Below are 21048 nucleotides of genomic sequence, written 5' to 3' on the forward strand. Positions count from 1 at the left end.
CAAGAGGCCGGTTGCTGTCAGGGGCAGGTGAGGCAAAAAAAAAAAAAAAACTTTGCAGGACTACAGCCAGCTCTTCATCACAACCCAACTTGCCTACACCTGACAAATCTGTATGATCTGGATTGTGTTACTTCCACTAGACTTTTTATTTTTATTTTACATTTGTGTGTTGTCGGTTTTAAAACAAAGTATTTTAGGCCATTCAAGTACATGATGCTGCAAAGATCTCAGTGTAGTACTTATGTGCTGTAATAGATTTGTTTCTGTGCTTGCAAATCTGTGCTTGCAAATAGAAAGCCACCCAGTATATAATTGAGTTTTTTTTCCCCAATATATTTTTGCCTATTTGTGGGAAAATATTCATCTTGATAAGTATTTATGTCAGCTTTGTCCATTATAGGGTCAATTTCTTGAGCTCTAAACAGGCTTGTAAAACAGTTTCAAGCTACATACCTTCCTATGCAGACATCAGAGAATAGTTTTAAAATATAATTCATCATTGGAAAAGGCTAATTTTAAAATGGACAGAGATTCTGTTTCTGTTTGCGTAAAGTTTGTACATTATCCCTTTCAAGTATAATTTACCACATGAATCCAGTAGGGGGCCATAGAGATTATTTTCTTGCTGTTGCCAACTGCTCCAAATACAACATGTGTAACATTTTGTGAATATTCAAAAAAAAAAAAAAAATCTAAAGGAGATGTTGACTTGAAATTGAACCAGATTTTGGTTAAAAATAAATAAATAAATAAAAAATACCCACATAAAAATAAAGCTAAAAAAATAAAACATCTAAAAAATTTAATTGCCAATTTTTTATGGCAGTTTACTGGTGGCTCTCATGATGAGAATTAAGTCTTCAACAGCATGCAAAATCTTAACGATTCTGTGGGTCCCATCTATAAAAATCAGATCTTTATTTTGTATTTTCTATTGGATTCAAGTCAGGTGATTGGCTGGGCCATTCTACAGCTTGATTTTTTTTCTCTGAAAGCATTTTGAGAGTTTCCTTGGCTGTGTCTTGGATAATTGTCTTGCTAAAATGTCCTCTTTGGTTTCTTCATCATCCTGGTAATGTAGATGTTGGGACTGAATCAGGGATTATTAATTCACAATGACTAAGGGCCGAAGGTTGCTTGTAACTACTGAGAGATTTCAGCTGCCATCTGGGCTTTTACTGCCTTTCTACCACTCCCTTTCCTCATGTGTTCAATAATTTTTTCTCTGTGTTGTTTCATTTTATTACACCTAACTTAATTAATTAATTAGTTTTGTTTTCTTTGCATATATGGATTTATTTGGTATATACCAACATATATATATATATATATATATATATATATATATATATATATATATATATATATATATATATATATATATATATATATAGCAATCGCACACAAGAAGCAGCATAATGTGGCTTTATATCAGCATTGGTGGGAGGCGTGTGCGGGCCGAGTGCCTTAGTGCCCTCCACCACTTAGTGCCGATATACAGCCACATCGCAGCCAGGCGTTCCTGCCCGGTCTTCAAATACATTGCGCAATGATGAATTATAATGAATTATTCAGCTGTTTGAAACTTATTTCTATTGTTATTTTTCTCCCTCTAAGCACTAATTATGTGGTCTATGTCGCCATCTTGTGGCGGAATATCAACTGTCAATATACATATTTATATAAAACGCTGTAGTATTATCTAGACTCTGTATACACACATATACAGTTGAAGTCAGAATTATTAGCCCCCCTTTGAATTTTTTTCTTTTTTTAAATATTTCTTATTTAAATATTCATGTTAAGCAGAGCAAGGAAATTTTCACAGTATGTCTGATAATATTTTTCTTATAAGTCTTATTTGATTTATTTCGGCTAGAATAAAAGCAGCTTTTAATTTTTTTAAAACCCATTTTAACGTGAAAATTATCAGTCCCTTTAGGCTATATATTTTTGATAGTCTACAGAACAAACCATCATACCATCATACCATCAGATTACCCTAATCTGCCTCGTTAACCCAATGAACCTAGTTAAGCATTTAAATGTCACTTTAGGCTGTATAGAAGTGTCTTGAAAAATATCTAGTAAAATATTTATTTACTGTCATCATGGCAAAGCTAAAATAAATCAGTTATTAGAAATTAGTTAATAAAACTATTATGTCTACAAATGTGTTGAAAAAAATCTCTCCGTTAAACAGAAATTGCGGGGGGCTAATAATTCTGACTTAAGCTGTATATGTCAAGGTTGGGGGTTGAAGGAGAGGAGGCGAGGACCCAATTGCAAAAAATCATGGCTTTTATTTACTAAAAACAAAACAAAAAGACAACAAAAAACACCCCGAGGGTGAAAAACATAATTTAACACAAAATGCACACAAACTTGGCTGGGCTGGCAAAACAGGACTATATACAGTTGAAGAGGCTTAACTAGGTTAATTAGGTTAATTAGGTTACCTAGGCAGGTTAGGGTAATTCTGATTGTCGGAAAAAATCGAAAAAAAAAAATATAGCTTAAAGGGGCTAATAATTTTTACCTTAAAATGGTGTTTAAAAATAAAAAAAACTGCTTTTATTCTAGCTGAAATAAAACAAATAAGACTTTCTCCAGAAGAAAAAATATTATCAGACATACTTTGAAATTTTCCTTGCTCTGTTAAACATAATTTGGGAAATCTTAAAAAAATATAATAAAATTCAAAGGGGGGCTAATAATTCTGACTTCAACTATATATATATATATATATATATATATATATATATATATATATATATATATATATATATATATATATATATATATATATATATATAAATATATATATATATATATATATATATATATATATATATATATATATATATAAAATATATATAAATATATATATATACTATAGCAACAAACTATAAAAGCCTGAAGTGTTAGCCTTGTAAGCTCCATTTTCAATTCTGCCCCAGACTACGCTTGGCTAATTGACCTCTGTCTGCAGCTGTGGTTCAAGTCGAATGCACTTACAGACAACACAGACTTGGCTGAACATTCACAGTTGAAAGGTTTAATTGCAAACAGACTAAAAAAATTTTTTTTTTACTATGATTTAGTGGGGGATTTAATAACTTTCAGAGAAATTGTGTTTAGGGGAAAGTGTTTTATGTTGTATTTATAAAGAATAATTTGTTCTTTAAGTTCTAAAATATTGTAAGCATGTCTTGGTTTTACATTTGACCAAAAGCTTAGTAAATTATTTTATGAATAATAATAGTATTGTATTTGAAATGAAATACTGAAGAAATTTTATTTAATCATGCTATGCTAACATTGTCTTCTCTTCTCTCCAGTGTGCTGTTTGGTATGTGAGTCTCAGTGTCTGACTTAAACTGGATTTCAAATAAACCCCTGTCACCTCCCATCACTGCAGGCCTATGGCCTTGCCATGACAAGTGCTGACAGTTGTGCTGCTGTGGCAACATTCAATCTAAGACTTCAGGCTGGGTTGAGTATGAATGGGGGATGTGTTTGGGGTAAAAGATATTGCACATTTTCTGAAAGCATCTCTAATAACAGAGTTGTCCAAGTGCCGCCCATCACCTCATTCACCCCTATTATTGATACACTCACCTCTGGCCTAATCAAACCCCAGTACTTCCCCCAGCGTTTTCCTTTTTCTCCAACAAACCATCAAATCCCTGTTGTGTTTATTCTATCTTTTTCTCAACAGGCTGCCTTTGCCTAGGTCCTTCTCATTTTCTCAATGTAATCCCTTTTTGTTCATCTTGTCATCTCTGTCACACACTGTGCAGTGAAGGAATAATGAAGAGTTCATGGTTTAATAAAAAACTGAAAACACACACACATTTTCATGCAAACATCTGGGTGAATGTGGTTGACATCTGGCATAAACAGAGACAACAGTGAGCAGAGCTTTGAGCACTTTTCCTGTCTCAAAGCCAGTTGATTTCTAAAAGACATACACAATTTCCTGCATATAAGTGTGTGGGAATAATGAATTCAAAAACAACAGAGCATCTAAGCAAAAGATGGAACGATCTCATATTGAGTGCATGGAAGAATATGAGAGAGAAATACAAATAGAAAAGTCAAGAGAGAGCGACAAAACAGAGAAAGAAAGACAGTCAGCGAGTTGACTTCCCTCACATACAGAGTAGAAGAGGGGACAGGCCAGAGTGACAGCAGGAAGGCCAAGAAAAGGCAGAGTGGAACAGCTTCTAAAAAAGAATGAGAGGTGCCAGCAGAGACAGAGAGTGCAGCTCATCCTTTATTCCTCTTCATGACACAAAGACAGCCCGCATCACAGTTTTCCCTGTCACCTTGCGCAGTTGCAGCCAAACTTTCACAGAGTTTGGATAAGGACATGCGCATCCATGTGTGCATGAGTGAGTGTTTATGTGTGCACCCTATATTTGCACTTCTACATCACTAGACGTCAAAGTCAGACTGTCATTCAAACCTTTCTTTTAGACAAAGAGTCGACCCTCTATCACCTGTCTGGGTTAAAATAACTGATAACTATGAGAATGCCATCTTCAACGGTCCAACAAACAAACTTCCATTCACCTAAAAAATGTTGATCTATGGATAATTTGCATACATAAAATTAAAGCATAATGTTGATGGCGTAGATTTTCTGACGAATGGAGTAAGACGTATAATTTCCTGTGTCTTTATGATCATTAATAAAGTTGAATGTAGGGCCTAGATTGTATTATGACCTTAGTGTCATCCCATAATGTGTGTATTTGCTTTTTTGTATTCCAAATTATTTGTTTCCTCAGGATCTACCAAGCCAGGTCAGAGGTCATGGAGACCTCTTGCGTGGAATTGAGTCTTGAAGAATTATTTGCCATTTAATGTCTTAAATCTTTTAAAGTAAATTTCTTTGTATGCAAGCTGCCAGTTAGGATGTTGATTATGCCTGTTTTAACAAGATAGATGGATAAGATAGATTTGATAAGATAGATGAGTACCACACTGTAAAACCTAACAGTCGAATTTATTAAATGAAATGAGTGTAGTTAACTCAAAATTTACCGGAAGTTAATTCTACTCATTTGAAAAGAGTTTTGAACTCAGTGTTGAAGTTACTGAGTTAATTAAGTGATTTTAATGTGAAGTGGGATGCTGACCACAGAGGTGTGAATCCAAATGCAGGTTTATTGAGAATGTTCAGGCAAGTAACAGTCAACACAGGGGCGAACAGATGTATGCAGGCAATCCAGAGTTATGGTCATAAAACAGGCAGATGGTCAAAAGGCATGCAGCAAGCAACGTAAAACAAACAAAACAAAGCGAGGGTCAGAAACAAAGCAAGGTCGTAATGTTCACAATACTGTTTACAAGACTCAGCAGCTAGTGTGTGTCTGTGTTGTTTTAAAGTCCATGTCACCACTTCTAAACAGCTTTAGCTGTGTGTGTTAGCAACCAGCAGGACTAGGAACTGGTGTGTGTGCGCAGTGCATGACTGGATCTTGTAGTCCATAAAATGGCGGATTTGTAGTTCTGTGCGATCTGTGTGTTTACCAGTGATCTGCCAGGATTAGATTACTGGTGACTATGACAGTGATTAAGTATGTGTTGATTGAGCATTAATAATGTACCTGCGATTATCAAGCAGAATTACTAAAGAAAAACACAAAACTACAGCTTTAAAAGAAATAAAACACATTTAATCTCTTAAAAAATCTTATCTGAGGATCATTAAACAACTCAACAAACAGTATCAACAGCCTTACCAATTACTAACCTGCTTGACTTTATTTCTGTCAGACATCTACACAAGCCCTTAGCAAGACTCATTGGAAATAATCTTGTTAGACGTCACCATTGACGAGAAGCACGGTTGCTTTACTAGCGCTCTTTGACTTCATTTTTCTTGTTAGTTTCTCTTTGAATGTTTTAACTATATGTTATGGCAAGAGAAAGGAGACAGAATATTATCAGTTTAAATAATCAAATTGCTAAATCATTATTAATATTGCTATTTAAATTTGTTTCTAATAAAGTTAATGATGTGGTATTGAATCTGAAGTAATGAATAATGTAGATGCTTTATTAAACTATAGAGTACTTTATTGAACTACACTTTATTAAGGGTTTCTTAACAAACATACATGTTTTTTTTTTCAAATCTGAACCAAATAAGAGATGTAGACATTAAGAATTATAGTATGGCTGTTTCCTCAATATACAGTTAAAGTCAGAATTAGTAGCCCCCTGAATTATTACCCCTTGTTTATTATCCCCCCAATTTCTGTTTAACAGAGAGCAGATTTTTTTCAACACATTTCTAAACATAATAGATTAACTGATTTATTTAATCTTTGCCATGATGACAGTAAATAATATTTTACTAAATATTTTTCCAGACACTGGAAAACCAGGTTAATTAGGTTAACTAGGCAAGTTAGGGTAATTAGGCAAGTTATTGTATAACGATGGTTTGTTCTGTAGAATATAAAAAAAAATATATAGCTTAAAGGAGCTAATAATTTTGACCTATAAATGGTTTTTAAAAAATTAAAAACTGCTTTTATTCTAGCCGACATAAAACAAATAAGACTTTCCCCAGAAGAAAAAATATCATCAGACATACTGTGAAAATTTCCTTGCTCTGCTAAACATCATTTTGTAAATATTTAAAAAAAATCAAAGGATGGCTAATAATTCTGACTTTAACTGCACGTTCTTCAGCAATCTTGCGTCCTTGTCATGTAACGTCATCATCAAGTGCCAAAGTTAATTTTTAAAACTCAAGACTGTAAGAACTGAGGAGGTGTGAAAGTTCCCGGATGTGTTCTTGATATCAAGAATGAGTCGATACGGACTTGACTGCACAACTCGCTCGAGAGGTCCCAGAAGTCATTGCGGCTGAATAAAAAAGGTGGGAAGCGCAGCATTTTATATAGATTTATTATTCAAGTTTAGAGATATAACTTATTTGTCTCAGGAGTCTTCCTAAATGAGACGGTGAAAGTAAACATTACCATGAAAGTCTTATTTATTTATGCTGTTTATTTGCTGTCTTAAAATTTGTTTTATTTGTATTGTGCAACATACATTTGTAAGATCTCTATGCAAAGTATATATTGTGAAAAGGGGAAAAACAAAAAAAATGTTGTATGAGCACTGTACTGTTTAAATAATTTTCCGTTTAAAATGTGTGAATGTCATGTGGCCATAAGGAAGAACACATCATCTCATTTCTCACAGAACGCGTTCTCTGTTCTCGTGGTCTCCCGAGTTCATTCTGCCGAGGTAACTTGGCAAAAACAGTCTCCACAAGAACATCCGAGTTCTTGTAATTGAGAAACAGCTTCTAAGTCTCATTGATGGTGGCACATTTCATGCTGCAGTGCATGCTGGGAGAATCATTCAAAACTCATCCATGGCTCCCAGCATGCACTGCAGCAAGTAATATGTTACATCATTGAGATTCAGACTCTGATTTTTGATGTCTATGTGTTTAAAGTGGTTCAGATGTTCAATGTGTTTTAAAGCTGGGTTTCCTTCTGTAAAACAACAGAGGAATTATTATCAGTGAAGTGAAAAGCAGTACCACAACATTATAAAAATAATGTGAAATCACCAATAACATCAATTATTGAACCACTTGATAATATATAGACAGCAGCCAATGAAAAGTAAACATGTGAAACAGTGGTGTAGTCGGGGCTATACGCACGTATACTCCGTATGCCTACTTTTTCCATGAGCTGTTTGGGTATTACGACTCCAGAGGATCAATAATTGCGTTTACCCTTAGTATACTCACTCACTTTGCTGATTAAACTTCCCTAACTTAAGTGTATTCTCATCCCTTTTAACTATACCAAACTCGCATCTTAATTTGTTGCAATTGGTGCATTTTTGTTTAACTTGTGCCATTCCTCAAGTACGATTATAAAACAGCATGGGCATCACTTTAGCGCTATATATTTCTATTCAGCCCCCCTAAAAGTTTTGCGATTACCTCATGAACTGTACACTAAACTATCACCTCAGTACCCTTTAAAGCCAATCTCCGAGTCTGCTGCGGGCACTATTAGCTAAGCATAAATCATTGAATAGGATTAGACTATTAACATCTTGCTTTAAAATTAACAGATTTGTTGAAATATTTTTCATTTTTAAATGGCTAGTTCACCCAAAAACATAAAAATGGTCATCATTTAACCTTTTCTTAATCCAAATCGGTTTGTCTTTTTCATTCTGTGAAAACTTGTAATCACTGACTTCCATATTATTTATTTTTCCTTCTGTGGAAGTCAATAGTTACAGGTAACTTATGTTAAATAAATAATTATTGCTAATGAATCAAAGAAACATTAACTTTCGTCGTTTCTCTGCTCTCTTTTAAAAATGTAAAATCCTGCTTGTTAACAGCAGGTGTTCATCATTAATGCTCAATCAACACATACTTAATCACTTAAATATCTCATTGATTCAACTTAAATGGAGTAAGTTCAAAGTACTCATACAGATTAGTTCCCCTTTGGATGGGGAACTCCAATGCTATGTGGAAACTTCCACTATGGGGATTTCGTCAGAAACCAATCCTCTGAATGAGTATAAAAACGGGCCAATGAAATGCCAATGAGTTGGCAGCGTCAGCGTGCACAGCTGGCGTCAATGACAATCTGTCATGCTATAAAGACGCAGCCAGTGCCATGCTCGACATCCTTTCGCTTTCAGAGCCTTTCACGAAGCTTCTGAGAGAGTCTTTGAGGGTATCTCCAACCTGTGTCTACAAAGAGAGATCGAGAAGCAGCTTCTCCCAGTCCAGAGCGCGTATACGCAGTGGCAGATGGTCGAGCTGGGTATTTCTCCCTTGCCTGGCGTCCTTTGGGTCCGGTTCTCCAAGAGCGGTTTGTATATAGGAAAAAAGCCTTCCTAAAAGAGCAACACGGTCGTGCAGCGCGTCTTTTTCAAGACGTCACTCCGACCGTGCGTTTCTGGATTCGGGGGTTTCCTATGCCCGGATGATGGGCACGAGCACAGCGTTTCATGTCTGGGGGTCCAGCATGTTAATGCAGTGCTCGCGGGCAGTGCATGCCATCACTGATGTCATGTCTGTTGCGCAGTTAAGATCGCGGCTCGCTCTTGCAAAAGAGCCACCCACCCCAGTTGTCCCCCGCACTGCGGTTGGCACTCGGGCAGACTCGGTTTCAGTGGGAGTAAATCCGCCGCCCCCGGGCCGCGGACCTCTCGCTCCTCCACGCGCTCCATCCAAGCTTCAGGTGAAGAGAAGCGCTCCGTCCTTGGAGGGTCGCTCTCTCACCTGATAACACCGGGGGTCAGATGTCCATCGCTGCATCGGAGGATGGGCTGTCATTGTCTGATGAGGATGCGAGCCCGCTCGCTCCCTCCCTCCGGGGTGGAGAGCGCGGCGTTGGCATCTAAAAAGCAGACATGATGGCCGTGCTTTCTTGGGCTGCTTCGGCCGTGGGTCTGGTGATGGTTTATCCCCCAGCCTCGCGGCCGGACCGACTAGATGGGTGTCATGTGGAGGATATAAGTAGGCAAGACCTTCAAAGCCTCCCGTCCCCTTCTTCCCGGAAGTGCACAGTAAACTCATGCAGTCCTGAGGGCACTTTTTTCTGCCCGATCTGCGTGCGCTTCCATCCTCACCATCCTTGGAGGTTGGGCTGTCAAGGTCTGACGAGGATTCGAACCCGCTCGCTCCCTCCGGGACTATGAGCGCGGTGTCGAATCCAGAAGCAGACTTTGCGGCTGTGCTTCCCCAGGCTGCTTCGGCCGTGGCTCTGGAGATGGTTTATCCCCCAGCCCCGCGGCCGGACCGATTAGAGGGGTGTGATGTGGAGGATGAAGGCGAGACCTTCTAAGCCTCCCCATCCCCTTCTTCCTGGATGGGCACACGCCTTCCCCCTCACCATGCACGCTATGGCCACCTACCAGCACTACCAAGCGCAGGCGCTGGCCCGGCTGTGTGAGGATGGTTCCGACCCAGGACTGAGCATGCGCTCCGCACCACAACCGACTATGCTCTTACAAAAAAATTCGGCTGTGTGTGCCCTGGGAAGGACGATGATCACATCCGTGATCCAGGAATGCCACCTCAGGCTAAACCTGGTGATGTGCGTGACGTTGACAAAGTTCGCTTTCTTAACTCACCCATATCCCAGGCTGGCCTGTTCGGCGACACTGGCGGTGAATTCGCCCAGAAATTCACGCCGGTGATAGAGCAGTCGGAGGCGATGGGCGAGGTCTCTATCGGCAGGATTGTATGACCGCTCCCCCCCGCCGAGCCATCCACATCCACTGCTTTTACGCCGAGGACGCCCGCCTGCAGCTTTGCTTCGCCGCACCTGCCTGCGCCTCCAGCCACGTGGCTGCGCCGAGCATCGCGCAGGCAACCAGCGCCCCCCGCCCAGGGCACCGCTAAGTTCGGTAAAACGGACCGTGAAGCGTCCCTGAGGCCGGCCATCTGGGGAGGAGGGAATTTGCTCTTTCCCCGCTGGAGGGCGGGGCACGTTATTTAACGGCGTAAAAAAAAAAAAAAAAAAAAAAAACGCCATCAAATCCTCAGTGAAAGAGCATTTTTCCCCTCCTCCGGATGTAACAGCCCGAACACTGCCAGTCTGGGACGCTATGCCTTCCAGCTCGCAGGATCGGTGCATTTCGCCAATGGCTCACGGAGCGCGAGAGAACGGTCTCCTTTCTCTCCACTCCCAGCCCCTCTTCTGGAGTTTGAGTGCGAGACGAGAACATCTCCTCTCCTGTGGGACCCCAGCGCTCCCCGGATGAGCCCACTCACTCCATGCTGCCCCGCCGCTGGCACGTCAGCGATCGTGCGGGTGGGACCATTTGCGGGGGCTCTGTATGCCTGGTTAGTGCGGGCCAGCCCATCGCAATGGCTCATCCATACGACCAGACTCGGCTATGCGATTCAGTTCGCGAAATGGCCTCCCAGGTTCACGGGCGACCAGGGTCAGTCTTGCGTCTGCCCCTGTCTTCACAGGCTGCGCTTCGGAATGCTTACGCAGATGCGCATCACGCGATGCGTTCGTCCTCAGGATTGGTTTGCAGCAATAGATCTGAAGGACGCGTATTTTCATATCTCCACACTTCCACGCCACCGGCAGTTTCTGCGGTTTGCGTTCGAAGGTCGAGCATGGCAATACAAGGTCCTCCCCTTCTGGCTCTCTCTGTCTCCGCGAGTTTTCACCAAGCTCGCGGAGGGTGCCCTCGCGCCCCTTCGGCTCACCGGCATCCGCACGCTCAATTATCTCGATGACTGGCTGATTTTTAGCCCACTCTCGGGAGCAATTGATTATGCACAGAGACAAGGTACTCCGGCACCTCCGCCCGTTGGGGTTTCAGGTCAACCGAGAAAAGAGCAAGCTCGCTTCCGTGCAGAGCATCTCCTTTCACGGGTTGGAGCTGGACTCGATCACTATGGAGGCGCGCCTCTCACGAGAGCGCGCCGAGGTAATGCTGAACTGTCTGAGAGAGTTCGACAGGAAAAAAGTGGTCCCCCTGAAATTATTTCAGAGGCTCCTGGGGCATATGGCATCCGCAGCCGCGGCCACGCCGCTCGGATTGCTCCATATGAGACCACTACAGCATTGGCTTCACGATCGGGTCCCCAGACGCGCATGGCACGCGGGCACACACCGAGTGACTGTCACTGCGCTGTGTCGCCGCACCCTCACCCCCTGGAAAGGACCCCTCCTTCCTACGGGCCAGTGTGCCCCTAGGTCAGGCGTCCAGGCAGGCTGTCGTTTCGGCAGATGCCTCCAGTATGGGGTGGGGGGGCCGTGTGTAGCGGGCATGCTGCTGCGGACCTGTGGAGGGGAACCCAGCTGCATTGGCATATCAACTGCCTAGAGCTGTTGGCAGTGTTTCTCGCTCTGCGCCGCTTTTTATCGGGGCTGAGGGGGAAACACGTGCTGGTCAGGACGGACTGCATGGCCGCGGTAGCGTATTCCATCTGGATGGGGGGTATACGCTCCCGCTGCATGTCTCAGCTTGCTCGCCGTCTGCTCCTCTGGAGTCATACGCGGCTGAAGTCGCTGCTTGCTATTCACATCCCGGATGGGCTCAACCGTGCGGCCAACGGGCTCTCACGGCAGCTCCTTCCCCGGGAGAATGGCGACTCCACCCGAGTCTCGGGGCATGCGTAAGTATACCATCACTCAGGCTAGTGCACCCTCTACGAGGCATGCCTACGCCCTGGAGTGGAGTCTATTCACTGAGTGGTGTGCTTCTCGCCGAGAAGACCCCCGATCTTGCCAGATAAGTGTTGTGCTTTCTTTCCTTCAGGACAGGTGGAGCGAAGGCTGTCGCGCTCCACACTGAGGGTTTACGTGGCCACCATCTCCGCTCATCATGATGCGTGGATGGCGGCACCGTGGGGAGGCATAACCTCATCATCCGGTTCCTCAGAGGTGTGAGGCGGATGTTTCCACCCCGCCCCCCTCTCATGCCCTCTTGAGATCTCGCGGTAGTGCTACGAGCCTACGTGGGGATCCCTTCGAACCACTCGACTCAGTATCCTTGAGATTTCTGTCCTTGAAGACAGCTCTGCTGGTCGCATTGGCATCGGTTAAGAGGGTTGGGTACCTGGAGGCATTTTCGGTCAGTGACTCGTGCCTAGAATTCGGGCCGGCCTACTCTCACGTTGTCCTGAGACCCCGGCCCGGCTATGTGCCCAAGGTTCCTACCACACTGTTAAGGACCAGGTAGTGAACCTACAAGCGCTGCCCGCGGAGGAGGCAGACCCAGCCCTTTCATTGTTGTGTCCTGTTCGCGCTTTGTGAATATGGGTGGACCACACTCAGAGCCTTAGATCCTCTGACCAGCTCTTTGTCTGTTACAGTGGTCGGCAGATGGGAAGTGCCATATCTAAACAGAGGTTGGCCCACTGGATAGTGGATGCCATCTCCCTCGCCTTTGGGCCAGGGTGAGCCGTGTCCACTACGGAGCATCGCATCCTCCTGGGCGTTAGCACGCAGCGCCTCTCTGACAGACATTTGTAGAGCTACGGGTTGGGTGACACCCAATACATTTGCAAGGTTACAATCTGCGAGTGGAGCCGGTATTAGTTAACCCTTGGTGATTGAGGAAACGATTCGGTTGAGGTGTCGAAACACGCTTGCTGCGCCACTCTCCCTAACCCGGAGATACGTGCGCTTTTTCAGCTTTGTCAGTTTAGTTCCCCATTTCTTTGGTGAACCCTGCAGAGTTCCTCCAAGGCCCCCAGCATCTGACTCGGAGGAGTCAGGTGTTGGCCCGTTACGTTGTCGGCATGCCCGCTGGTCAGCCCGCGTTCTGGGTATAGGTGCCTGCTATGCGTGATCCCCGCTGGCGATCCCATACGTTCACTCAGCCACGGTATAGTCCCCCCTTCTAGGGCAGGCTCGTGTCTTCCCTCCCCGCTAACCATCCTTATGCAAGGACTCCCCATCTCTGGGCTAGTCCATAAGTTGTCACCAGGTCTCCCCTCTGGGTAACAGGTGAGCTCCGCAGCGTCCTCCCTATCGGGACTGAACACTTTCCCAACGTACTGTCGTATCAAAACCTATTTTACTGGGTTATTGCGACTCCCCGAAAAATATAACTGTTTCTGAACAAGTAATTGAGGGCCTGGGGACACGTTGGAAGACTGTGTCTTGGGGCGTTGTAGGTGCGCTCACTCTACTGCGTGGCACACCCTTCGCCAGGGACGCAGTAAGGTTCTTTCGTTGTGGCGTTTTCCATAGATTTCCCCATAGTGGAAGTTTCCACATAGCATTGGAGTTCCCCATCCGAAGGGGAACGCTACGGTTACTAAAGTAACCCTTCGTTCCCCGAGGGGGGGAACAGAAATGCTATGTTCCTTCGCCACAACGATTGTCCCTTAGCTGTTGAGCATGAAAGTCTCTTCAGCTAGAAAAGGATGTCGAGCATGGCACTGGCTGCGTCTTTATAGCATGACTGATTGTCATTGACGCCACCTGTGCACGCTGACGCTGCCAACTCATTGGCATTTCATTGGCCCGTTTTTATACTCTTTCAGATGATTGGTTTCTGACGAAATCCCCATAGTGGAAGTTTCCACATAGCATTTCCGTTCCCCCCCTCGGGGAACGAAGGGTTACTTTAGTAACCGTAGCGTTTTTGGGTTTGTTTTGTAGCAGTCGTTTTTCTCAAATGGTTTGAGTTGCCTAAAATGATTGGGTTTAACAGTACTCAATTGGCTTGAGTTCTCTTATTTTATTGGGTTTTACTGTGCTCAATCTGTTTCGTGTACTCAAACGGATAAAGTTCACAGTACTCATTAGGATTAGTTTTTGAGCTTAAATGGTTTGTTGCAACCGGTTTCCTCAAATGGTTTGAGTTACCATAACTTCTTGAGTTTTGCAGTGCAGAGACAGCCTTGAGTATGAAACAGATTGTGTGTGTGTTTTATTAATTTGTGGATTATTTCACATGTCTAGGGTCAGCTCTGAATAGCCTAGTGACTGTCTGATGTTTGTATGCTTGAGACATTGGTAGGAATTGTACACACAAACACACATGGAAAATGTCTAAGGCTATCTGTGGTTTTAATATGTATGATACAGTTAATGACGTTATGTATGAGTATAATTGTTGTTGTTTTGACAATGTAAGCAGAGTGCCCTATAAATTCTATACAAGTGTTGAAGCTGGCTACTGATGAAACTGCAAACTCTTCAGTAAACTTTATTTAACTGAATATCTGACTCCGCCTTTTTCATCTGACTGACTGGTCATTTTTGGGTTAAATTTGTTGGTTCCCCAATGATGTATACTTTAATTTAGAGATAAATGCTTAATTTGTCATCTTTTAATGTTTACTCTATTTGATATCTTGCATGAACAGCTAACACATATACTGTAATGTGATGTTGTTATGGTCTGAAAGAGTTTGTTGTTCTTGTTGTTGTGTCATGAATATATTTCTGATCACTTTTTTCCTGTAGAAAAAACTCAATTTGTCATTAGAAATTATCATTAAACGTGTCAATACTTACTTTCCTTAGTCCCTGATTTAGCTGAGGTCACCACAGTGGAACTGCCAATTACTCTGTATGTACAATTACTTAAATGTTTTAAGTGGCAAATTCCCTTCAAGCCACAATCCAGCACTAAGAGTACTTGTTGGAACTGGTGGAACCCCCAGTGCTGGGAAACACCTACACATTCTCTCATTAACTCATGCTTTCATTCACACACTCTCATTCACTATGACCAATTTAGTTTATTCAGTTCATCTATACCACATGTCTTTGGACTGTGGGGGAAACTAGAGCACCCAGAGGAAACCCACACAAACACAGGGAGAACAGAAATGCCACCTGACCCAGCAACCTTCTAGTTTTTAATATAGTTTTACAGTTTTCATAAAATTTTATACAGTTATAACAGTTTCATTCATATTTTTCTTAAACCAGGGTCTCCTGAAAAGCTGAATACAATGTTCAAAATGCGAGTGAAGCATGGACCTAGAAGAATGTGATCGCACTGATGGGTTATAATGATAGGACAGTTGCTCAGAAATGATAAAGAGCCAAATGCAATAAAATACTGTTAATTACTACTGTTATTGGATGACTGACACCTGGTTATTTCTCTATTGCTGAGTTCAGACAGCAGGATTTTCAAAGTAATCGTGTCACAGATGTTTTCACACTACATGGGCTCGCGTTTTGTCGCTGCTTTGTTTACACTGCAAGATGGATTGGCGACAGGAGGTTTCACAATGCATGACTTTACAATAGGAAGAATCGCCGACAACTTTGTCCAAACTACATCTCACAACCAAAAACACATAGTATATATTGTGTTATTAACTAGCATGCCAAATATCTCATGAGCATCGGCGACTCTTTGATAGTTCACACTGTGTGATTGTTACTCGCGTGAACAAGCACCAGTTTTCCTGTGACTTCAGGCATGTGTCAGCGATTTCTCAAAACCTGTCGGCGAGTCAAAACTGGGGCTAAAATCATGCAGTCTGAACTCAGCATAATAGTCTCATTCATGCTTATTAGACATTTGAAATTGTCTATTATTTGACCTTGTTGGAGGAGACCTAATAATATTCATTTGACAATTTTGAAACTTAATTACATTTTAACGACTAATTCAATTTGTAGCACTGTAGTTGAAAGAGTATTGATACTTTTAATGGGAAATTTGAATGACAAATTCAGTTTGTTCCACTGAAAAAAGTGATCAGAAAAATATTCATAACACAATTTTTATGGCCTCATGACAATCCTGTTTATGAGAGGTTTTTGAAAAGTTTTGTTGTCTTGGTAATGCCAAAGACACAAGCAGTTTTTTTTCTTAGTAATGTCAAGTTGTCACGACAAAATAATTTTCTTACTTTGACTTTTTTTGTCTTGTTTCTAGTCCAAATATCTAAAAATTCTTAAATCAAGAAGAATTTTCTGGACAAGCAAAACATATTGTCCTAAGCAAAGCAAAACATCAAAACAGTTTTTCCTTAAAACAAGCAAAATAATCTGCCAAAGGGGTAAGCAAAATAATATTATGTCAAAAGGAAATACAATATTATTTAACTTACTCCATTGGCAGATTATATAGCTAATTTTAAGGAAAAACTCACTTAATTTTGGGATATTAATTCTTAAAACAAGACAATATGTTTTGTTGTATAAGTAAGAAAAGCATTTTTGCAGTGCAGGTTGAAAAGTAATTGTTTATTTGTTCAAGCTATCCTTACAAAGAGTTCTCTACAATATTACCTATGTCTTTTTTTGACTTTTGACTTTGATTTTACAAGATGAATATCAAACATCCACTGCTTAACTATTATTAAGCTACATTTGTTGTTCCATATTGTATATTATCCTGAAAATCACAAACTCACCAGTAACATTTGCTATTTTTAACCACCAAAATATTTAAACTTTGTTGTTTTTTTGTTGATATAATAAACTTCATAAGACCCTTGAAAGAAATCACTGATTTTAAACAAGCCTAAGGATAGCTAAAATGCTTAACCTGACAAGACTCTTTTGGATTAATGATTATTTTGTTTACCACTCAAAAGTGCTCTTTTTATACATTCATCCTCCCTTTTATACCTTTCTCCTGGAGGTATTCTCTATGGCATGTGATCCATCTGCAGGCCCTGCTGCTTGAAGCAGAGAGAGAGATTGCAACACATCCCTGAATGTTGGTACACTCGCTTGTACAAATAAGCTTAATGCTGTCATGCCTGATGCATGACCTGCCTACACTGATAAAAGGATAAAAGAGTAAGATTGGAAAGTATTGGGGGGTGGGGAGCGGGGTTGTTGGGGTTGGTGACACTAATGCCCTAATGGCCCAATGTAATAGCAATGGTTATTGAGCAGATGATGGCGTTGTTGTAAACGAACATGGCTGCAGCCAAGGGAAATAGACTAACAGGTGCTGATGCTACATGTGCAGCTCCAAGGAAAGATCTATTCATCTTCACCTGCCAAGACAACAACCACTGGGACTCCCAGGCTTCTAGCAAGGGACAAGTTGCTTACATTATTTGTTTGCTGCATGCAAATAAAACATACTCACTTTGTCAACTCCAAATATACATTATTTTTTATTTTACTGTTGAACAAAATGGACTGTATGAAGTGGAATATTTTATGATTCCCATTTTCCATCATAGCACACGTGCATGTGTGTCCCAATTTTGCAGCTATCTTAATATTAATTTGTGCTGTATTCTTATCTCACTAGTTTTTCTAGGCCGTGGCCTGCACCATTAAAATTCATCCATGCATGAAAAGTGCCTGTTTACACGCCAATTTCACAAAGCTTAGGGATTTGCAACAGCATTTAACATTATCAAACGCACACTAATAAATCATACTCCCTTTTCTCAAGTCAGTATCTAAAGCGCAATAAAAAAAAAGCTGAGAAAAGCTGACAAGAGGCATTAAAAGATGGCGAGCAAGAGGGAGTGGGAATTTGAGAGAGTAATAATAATAATGTGTGTGTGGGGAGTCAATTGGCATGTGTAATTCAGCACAGCCTTTTCATCTTAGAGTAAGATACTCCAGACAGATAAGGTGTTTAATCCTCTGGCAGATCAAAAAAAATTTGCCAATTAATGGGTCTTTTCCCGCAGCCAGATAGGCCCCACATTCCCACTCAGTCTACGTTTATCTCTCCCAACACAGGGAGGAGCAGTGAGCAGCTTAAAAGTGCTATTCTTACCCTCAAAACATACAAGGACAGAGACCACCCCACAACGCCATTATCAGTCAAAACCACTAAGACGGAGGGGAAATGAGAGAGAAAAAAATAGATGTAAAAAGAGTAAAAAGAGATGCAAAAAATAAGGATTAGGGCTAAAAATGAAACTTTTGTTTCCATAGTTAATTATTAGAAATAGCATATTGCTTAAATTTGGTATTTATTCAACTGATAATGGAAGCAACAAGGACAATTGCTGGATAATTTAATCGTTGGTCAACTCAGATGATGGACGACTTCTGACGTGGAACAGAGGAAAATCATTTCTGTTTTGTTTTTCACTGGACACCCTGGTCAGCTAGCATTAAAGAGCCCTTATGAGCTATACCCCTACTGGAAAAGACACAAAAAGAAAGACTGCTAGAGAACCAAACACCTGTAGTGGGAGTGAATTGCAAGGAAATAAGTCAAAAGGAAAAAAATAATGAAAAAAAATCTTTATAAATCGACACCCAACTGATTTATGCTGACTGTGTGGAGCAGATAAGTGTGGTAAGTTGCAGAGATTTGATGTTTATCTTATCAAGAGTGCTAAAGCTGTGTTGATAAAAGAGCACCATGGTGCTAGCATTTTTACAAAGCTGAAAAAACTGTACACCCACAAGACAATATATATATATATATTTTTTTTTTTTCCATCTAAAATTAGACTGTGAGATGTGGGGGGGAAAGCACAAAAACAAAACAAAGTCACTGTGATATTTTAATGAAACAACATAAAGCTGACAGCAAATAAACCATGTAGGCCAGTAATATTTACAGAGATAATTTTAAAAATATCAAATGTAAACACATTTAAGTTATAATAATATTAATAATGGAATATAATTATTACAATATAAAGGTTATGAAGCTTGTGGAACATGGGGAAAGAGTGTAATTTTCCATTGATATAAGTATAATTACTCTCAATTCAAATTTGTTTGTGACACCTCAGGACCATTGAAGTGCAAAAAGCTAAATGAAGAGTTTTATTAATGAAAGAAAGAAAGAAAGAAAGTAAGAAAGAAAGAAAGAAAGAAAGAAAGAAAGAAAGAAAAAAAAAAAAAAAAGAAAGAAAGAAAGAAAAAGAAAGAAAGAAAAAGGCAATAAGTTGTCAAGATCTTCAAGCACTGAGCACAAGCCTTCAAATGTGGGAGGCAGGCCATTCCAACAGGAGGCTTTCAATTATAGATAGGGGTTGGCATGACCGCTATGGATTGCCATGTCAGAGTAGGGATAGACAGCAGTGGAGATCTGGGAATCTATCTATCAGTGTGCCTTTGGGGATGGTGTGTGTTTCTGTGAATGTGTGTGCACTTGTGGTGATGATAGAAGGAAAGAGCAGTTAAAAGAATGGCTGTGTGTATGCGATGTCCAAAAAGAAGTGGTTAAGGGGAGCAAAGTGTATTTTCACAGGATGTGTGCTTTCATGTCCTTTCACTGTCTTCTTAAGCTTTGGAGTGGCTGTGACAAATGGGATGTCTGAAGCGAAGTAGAGGATTTTAAGGTGTTTGTGTGTATGTGTGCATTTTCCACCTAAAGAGCCTTATCATGAATGATTCTATTAACAGACTTAACATTTTTATAGATAAAACACAGATGTGGTGTCCACTCACATGCACAAGCTGCTCTTGGGTGTCAAACTCTCTGCAGCAACCATCCCAGTGACAGTTAGTCTCGTACACTACCTCTGGCTCCTGCTTGCCCTCCTCTTTATCGCCCTCTTCCTTCACCAGAGTCATTCCATTCATTTGCTCCTGTAAAAACACATGCGGCACTGGTTTTGGGAGGCATTCTATGCATCTGCATCTGATTAAAAGAAAAACAATTTCCTTCTGAGGCTGTGGAGATTAATGGGGCTTATCACATCTAAAGCAGTTCCACAACAGGCGGCCAAATCAAACAAAATTAAATCGCTTTAGAGTATGTCACATAATTGGTGCTAGCTTTGTTTCTGTTTTTTTAATTATTTATTTATTGATTTATTGACTGGTGTGTGTTTGTGTTTATCTTTTCGTATGCCTATGCACATGTGAAAATGTTCATACCTGCATGCTAACGGCTCTGGGGCTGGGTGGTTCTTCTTCAGGTTTGAGTTTGGACCTTTTATGGTTCATGGGGTCCCCTGTGCTGCTCACAGCCGACTCACTTGTGGGTTTACTCTGAAAACAAAAAAAAACTGATTAATAAAACATGCACTATAATAGTGTATTAATCATCCTTATAAATGTAGGTCAAAATTTGTTATTCAAGAGTGAGTAATTTATTTCTAGATAGCTTTATACAATACAGATTGATGAGTTAAATCAACTTTACATACTGTTGATAAAGAGACACAACAGAATCAAATAACAGTATGTAATTTCACTGGTGTGAAATAGGCATAAAAAGATTAGCAACACTTTTCCAATTTTTTTTAGTTACTTGAGTAATACACATGCAAACAATCCATTTCATAGAATGAGAAAAGCCACTGACTCTTCAAATTATCCAAACAATTTTTTCCCAATTTCTTCCTGAATGCTATCTACTCATTCATTGCAATTCCCTCTGTCTGTCTTTGATAGAAGAAGTTCCTAGCAACTGACCAGTGTTAGTGAAGAAAGGCATTTGGTGAAAGGACAAATTTATATTCAATGGGATGAGACAGCAGGATGCTTTATATCGGAAGGAATGTTCAGTCTGCAAGTCATCTAGCAGTTTATCTTTGCTGTGAGTTTGCTTCACTATTAAAGCGCATAAAATATGCATAAAAATATATTTCATAAAAAAAATTGCATTTATGTGTGCTAGATGTAAACATATTAT

At 40.8% G+C, this 21048-nt stretch overlaps 1 protein-coding gene across 1 annotated transcript in view; it reads right to left on the reverse strand.

Annotated features, from left to right (window-relative positions):
- Positions 1 to 21048, reverse strand: part of LOC130218719 (transcriptional activator GLI3-like) — a 300195-nt gene that overhangs the window by 24292 nt on the left and 254855 nt on the right. Inside the window, 2 exon segments of the mRNA XM_056450972.1 lie at positions 19857 to 19997; positions 20289 to 20402. Coding sequence (XP_056306947.1) covers positions 19857 to 19997; positions 20289 to 20402 — 255 coding nt within the window.

The sequence above is a fragment of the Danio aesculapii genome, chromosome 24 (genome assembly GCF_903798145.1).
Source record: "Danio aesculapii chromosome 24, fDanAes4.1, whole genome shotgun sequence".
Taxonomy (NCBI): domain Eukaryota; kingdom Metazoa; phylum Chordata; class Actinopteri; order Cypriniformes; family Danionidae; genus Danio; species Danio aesculapii.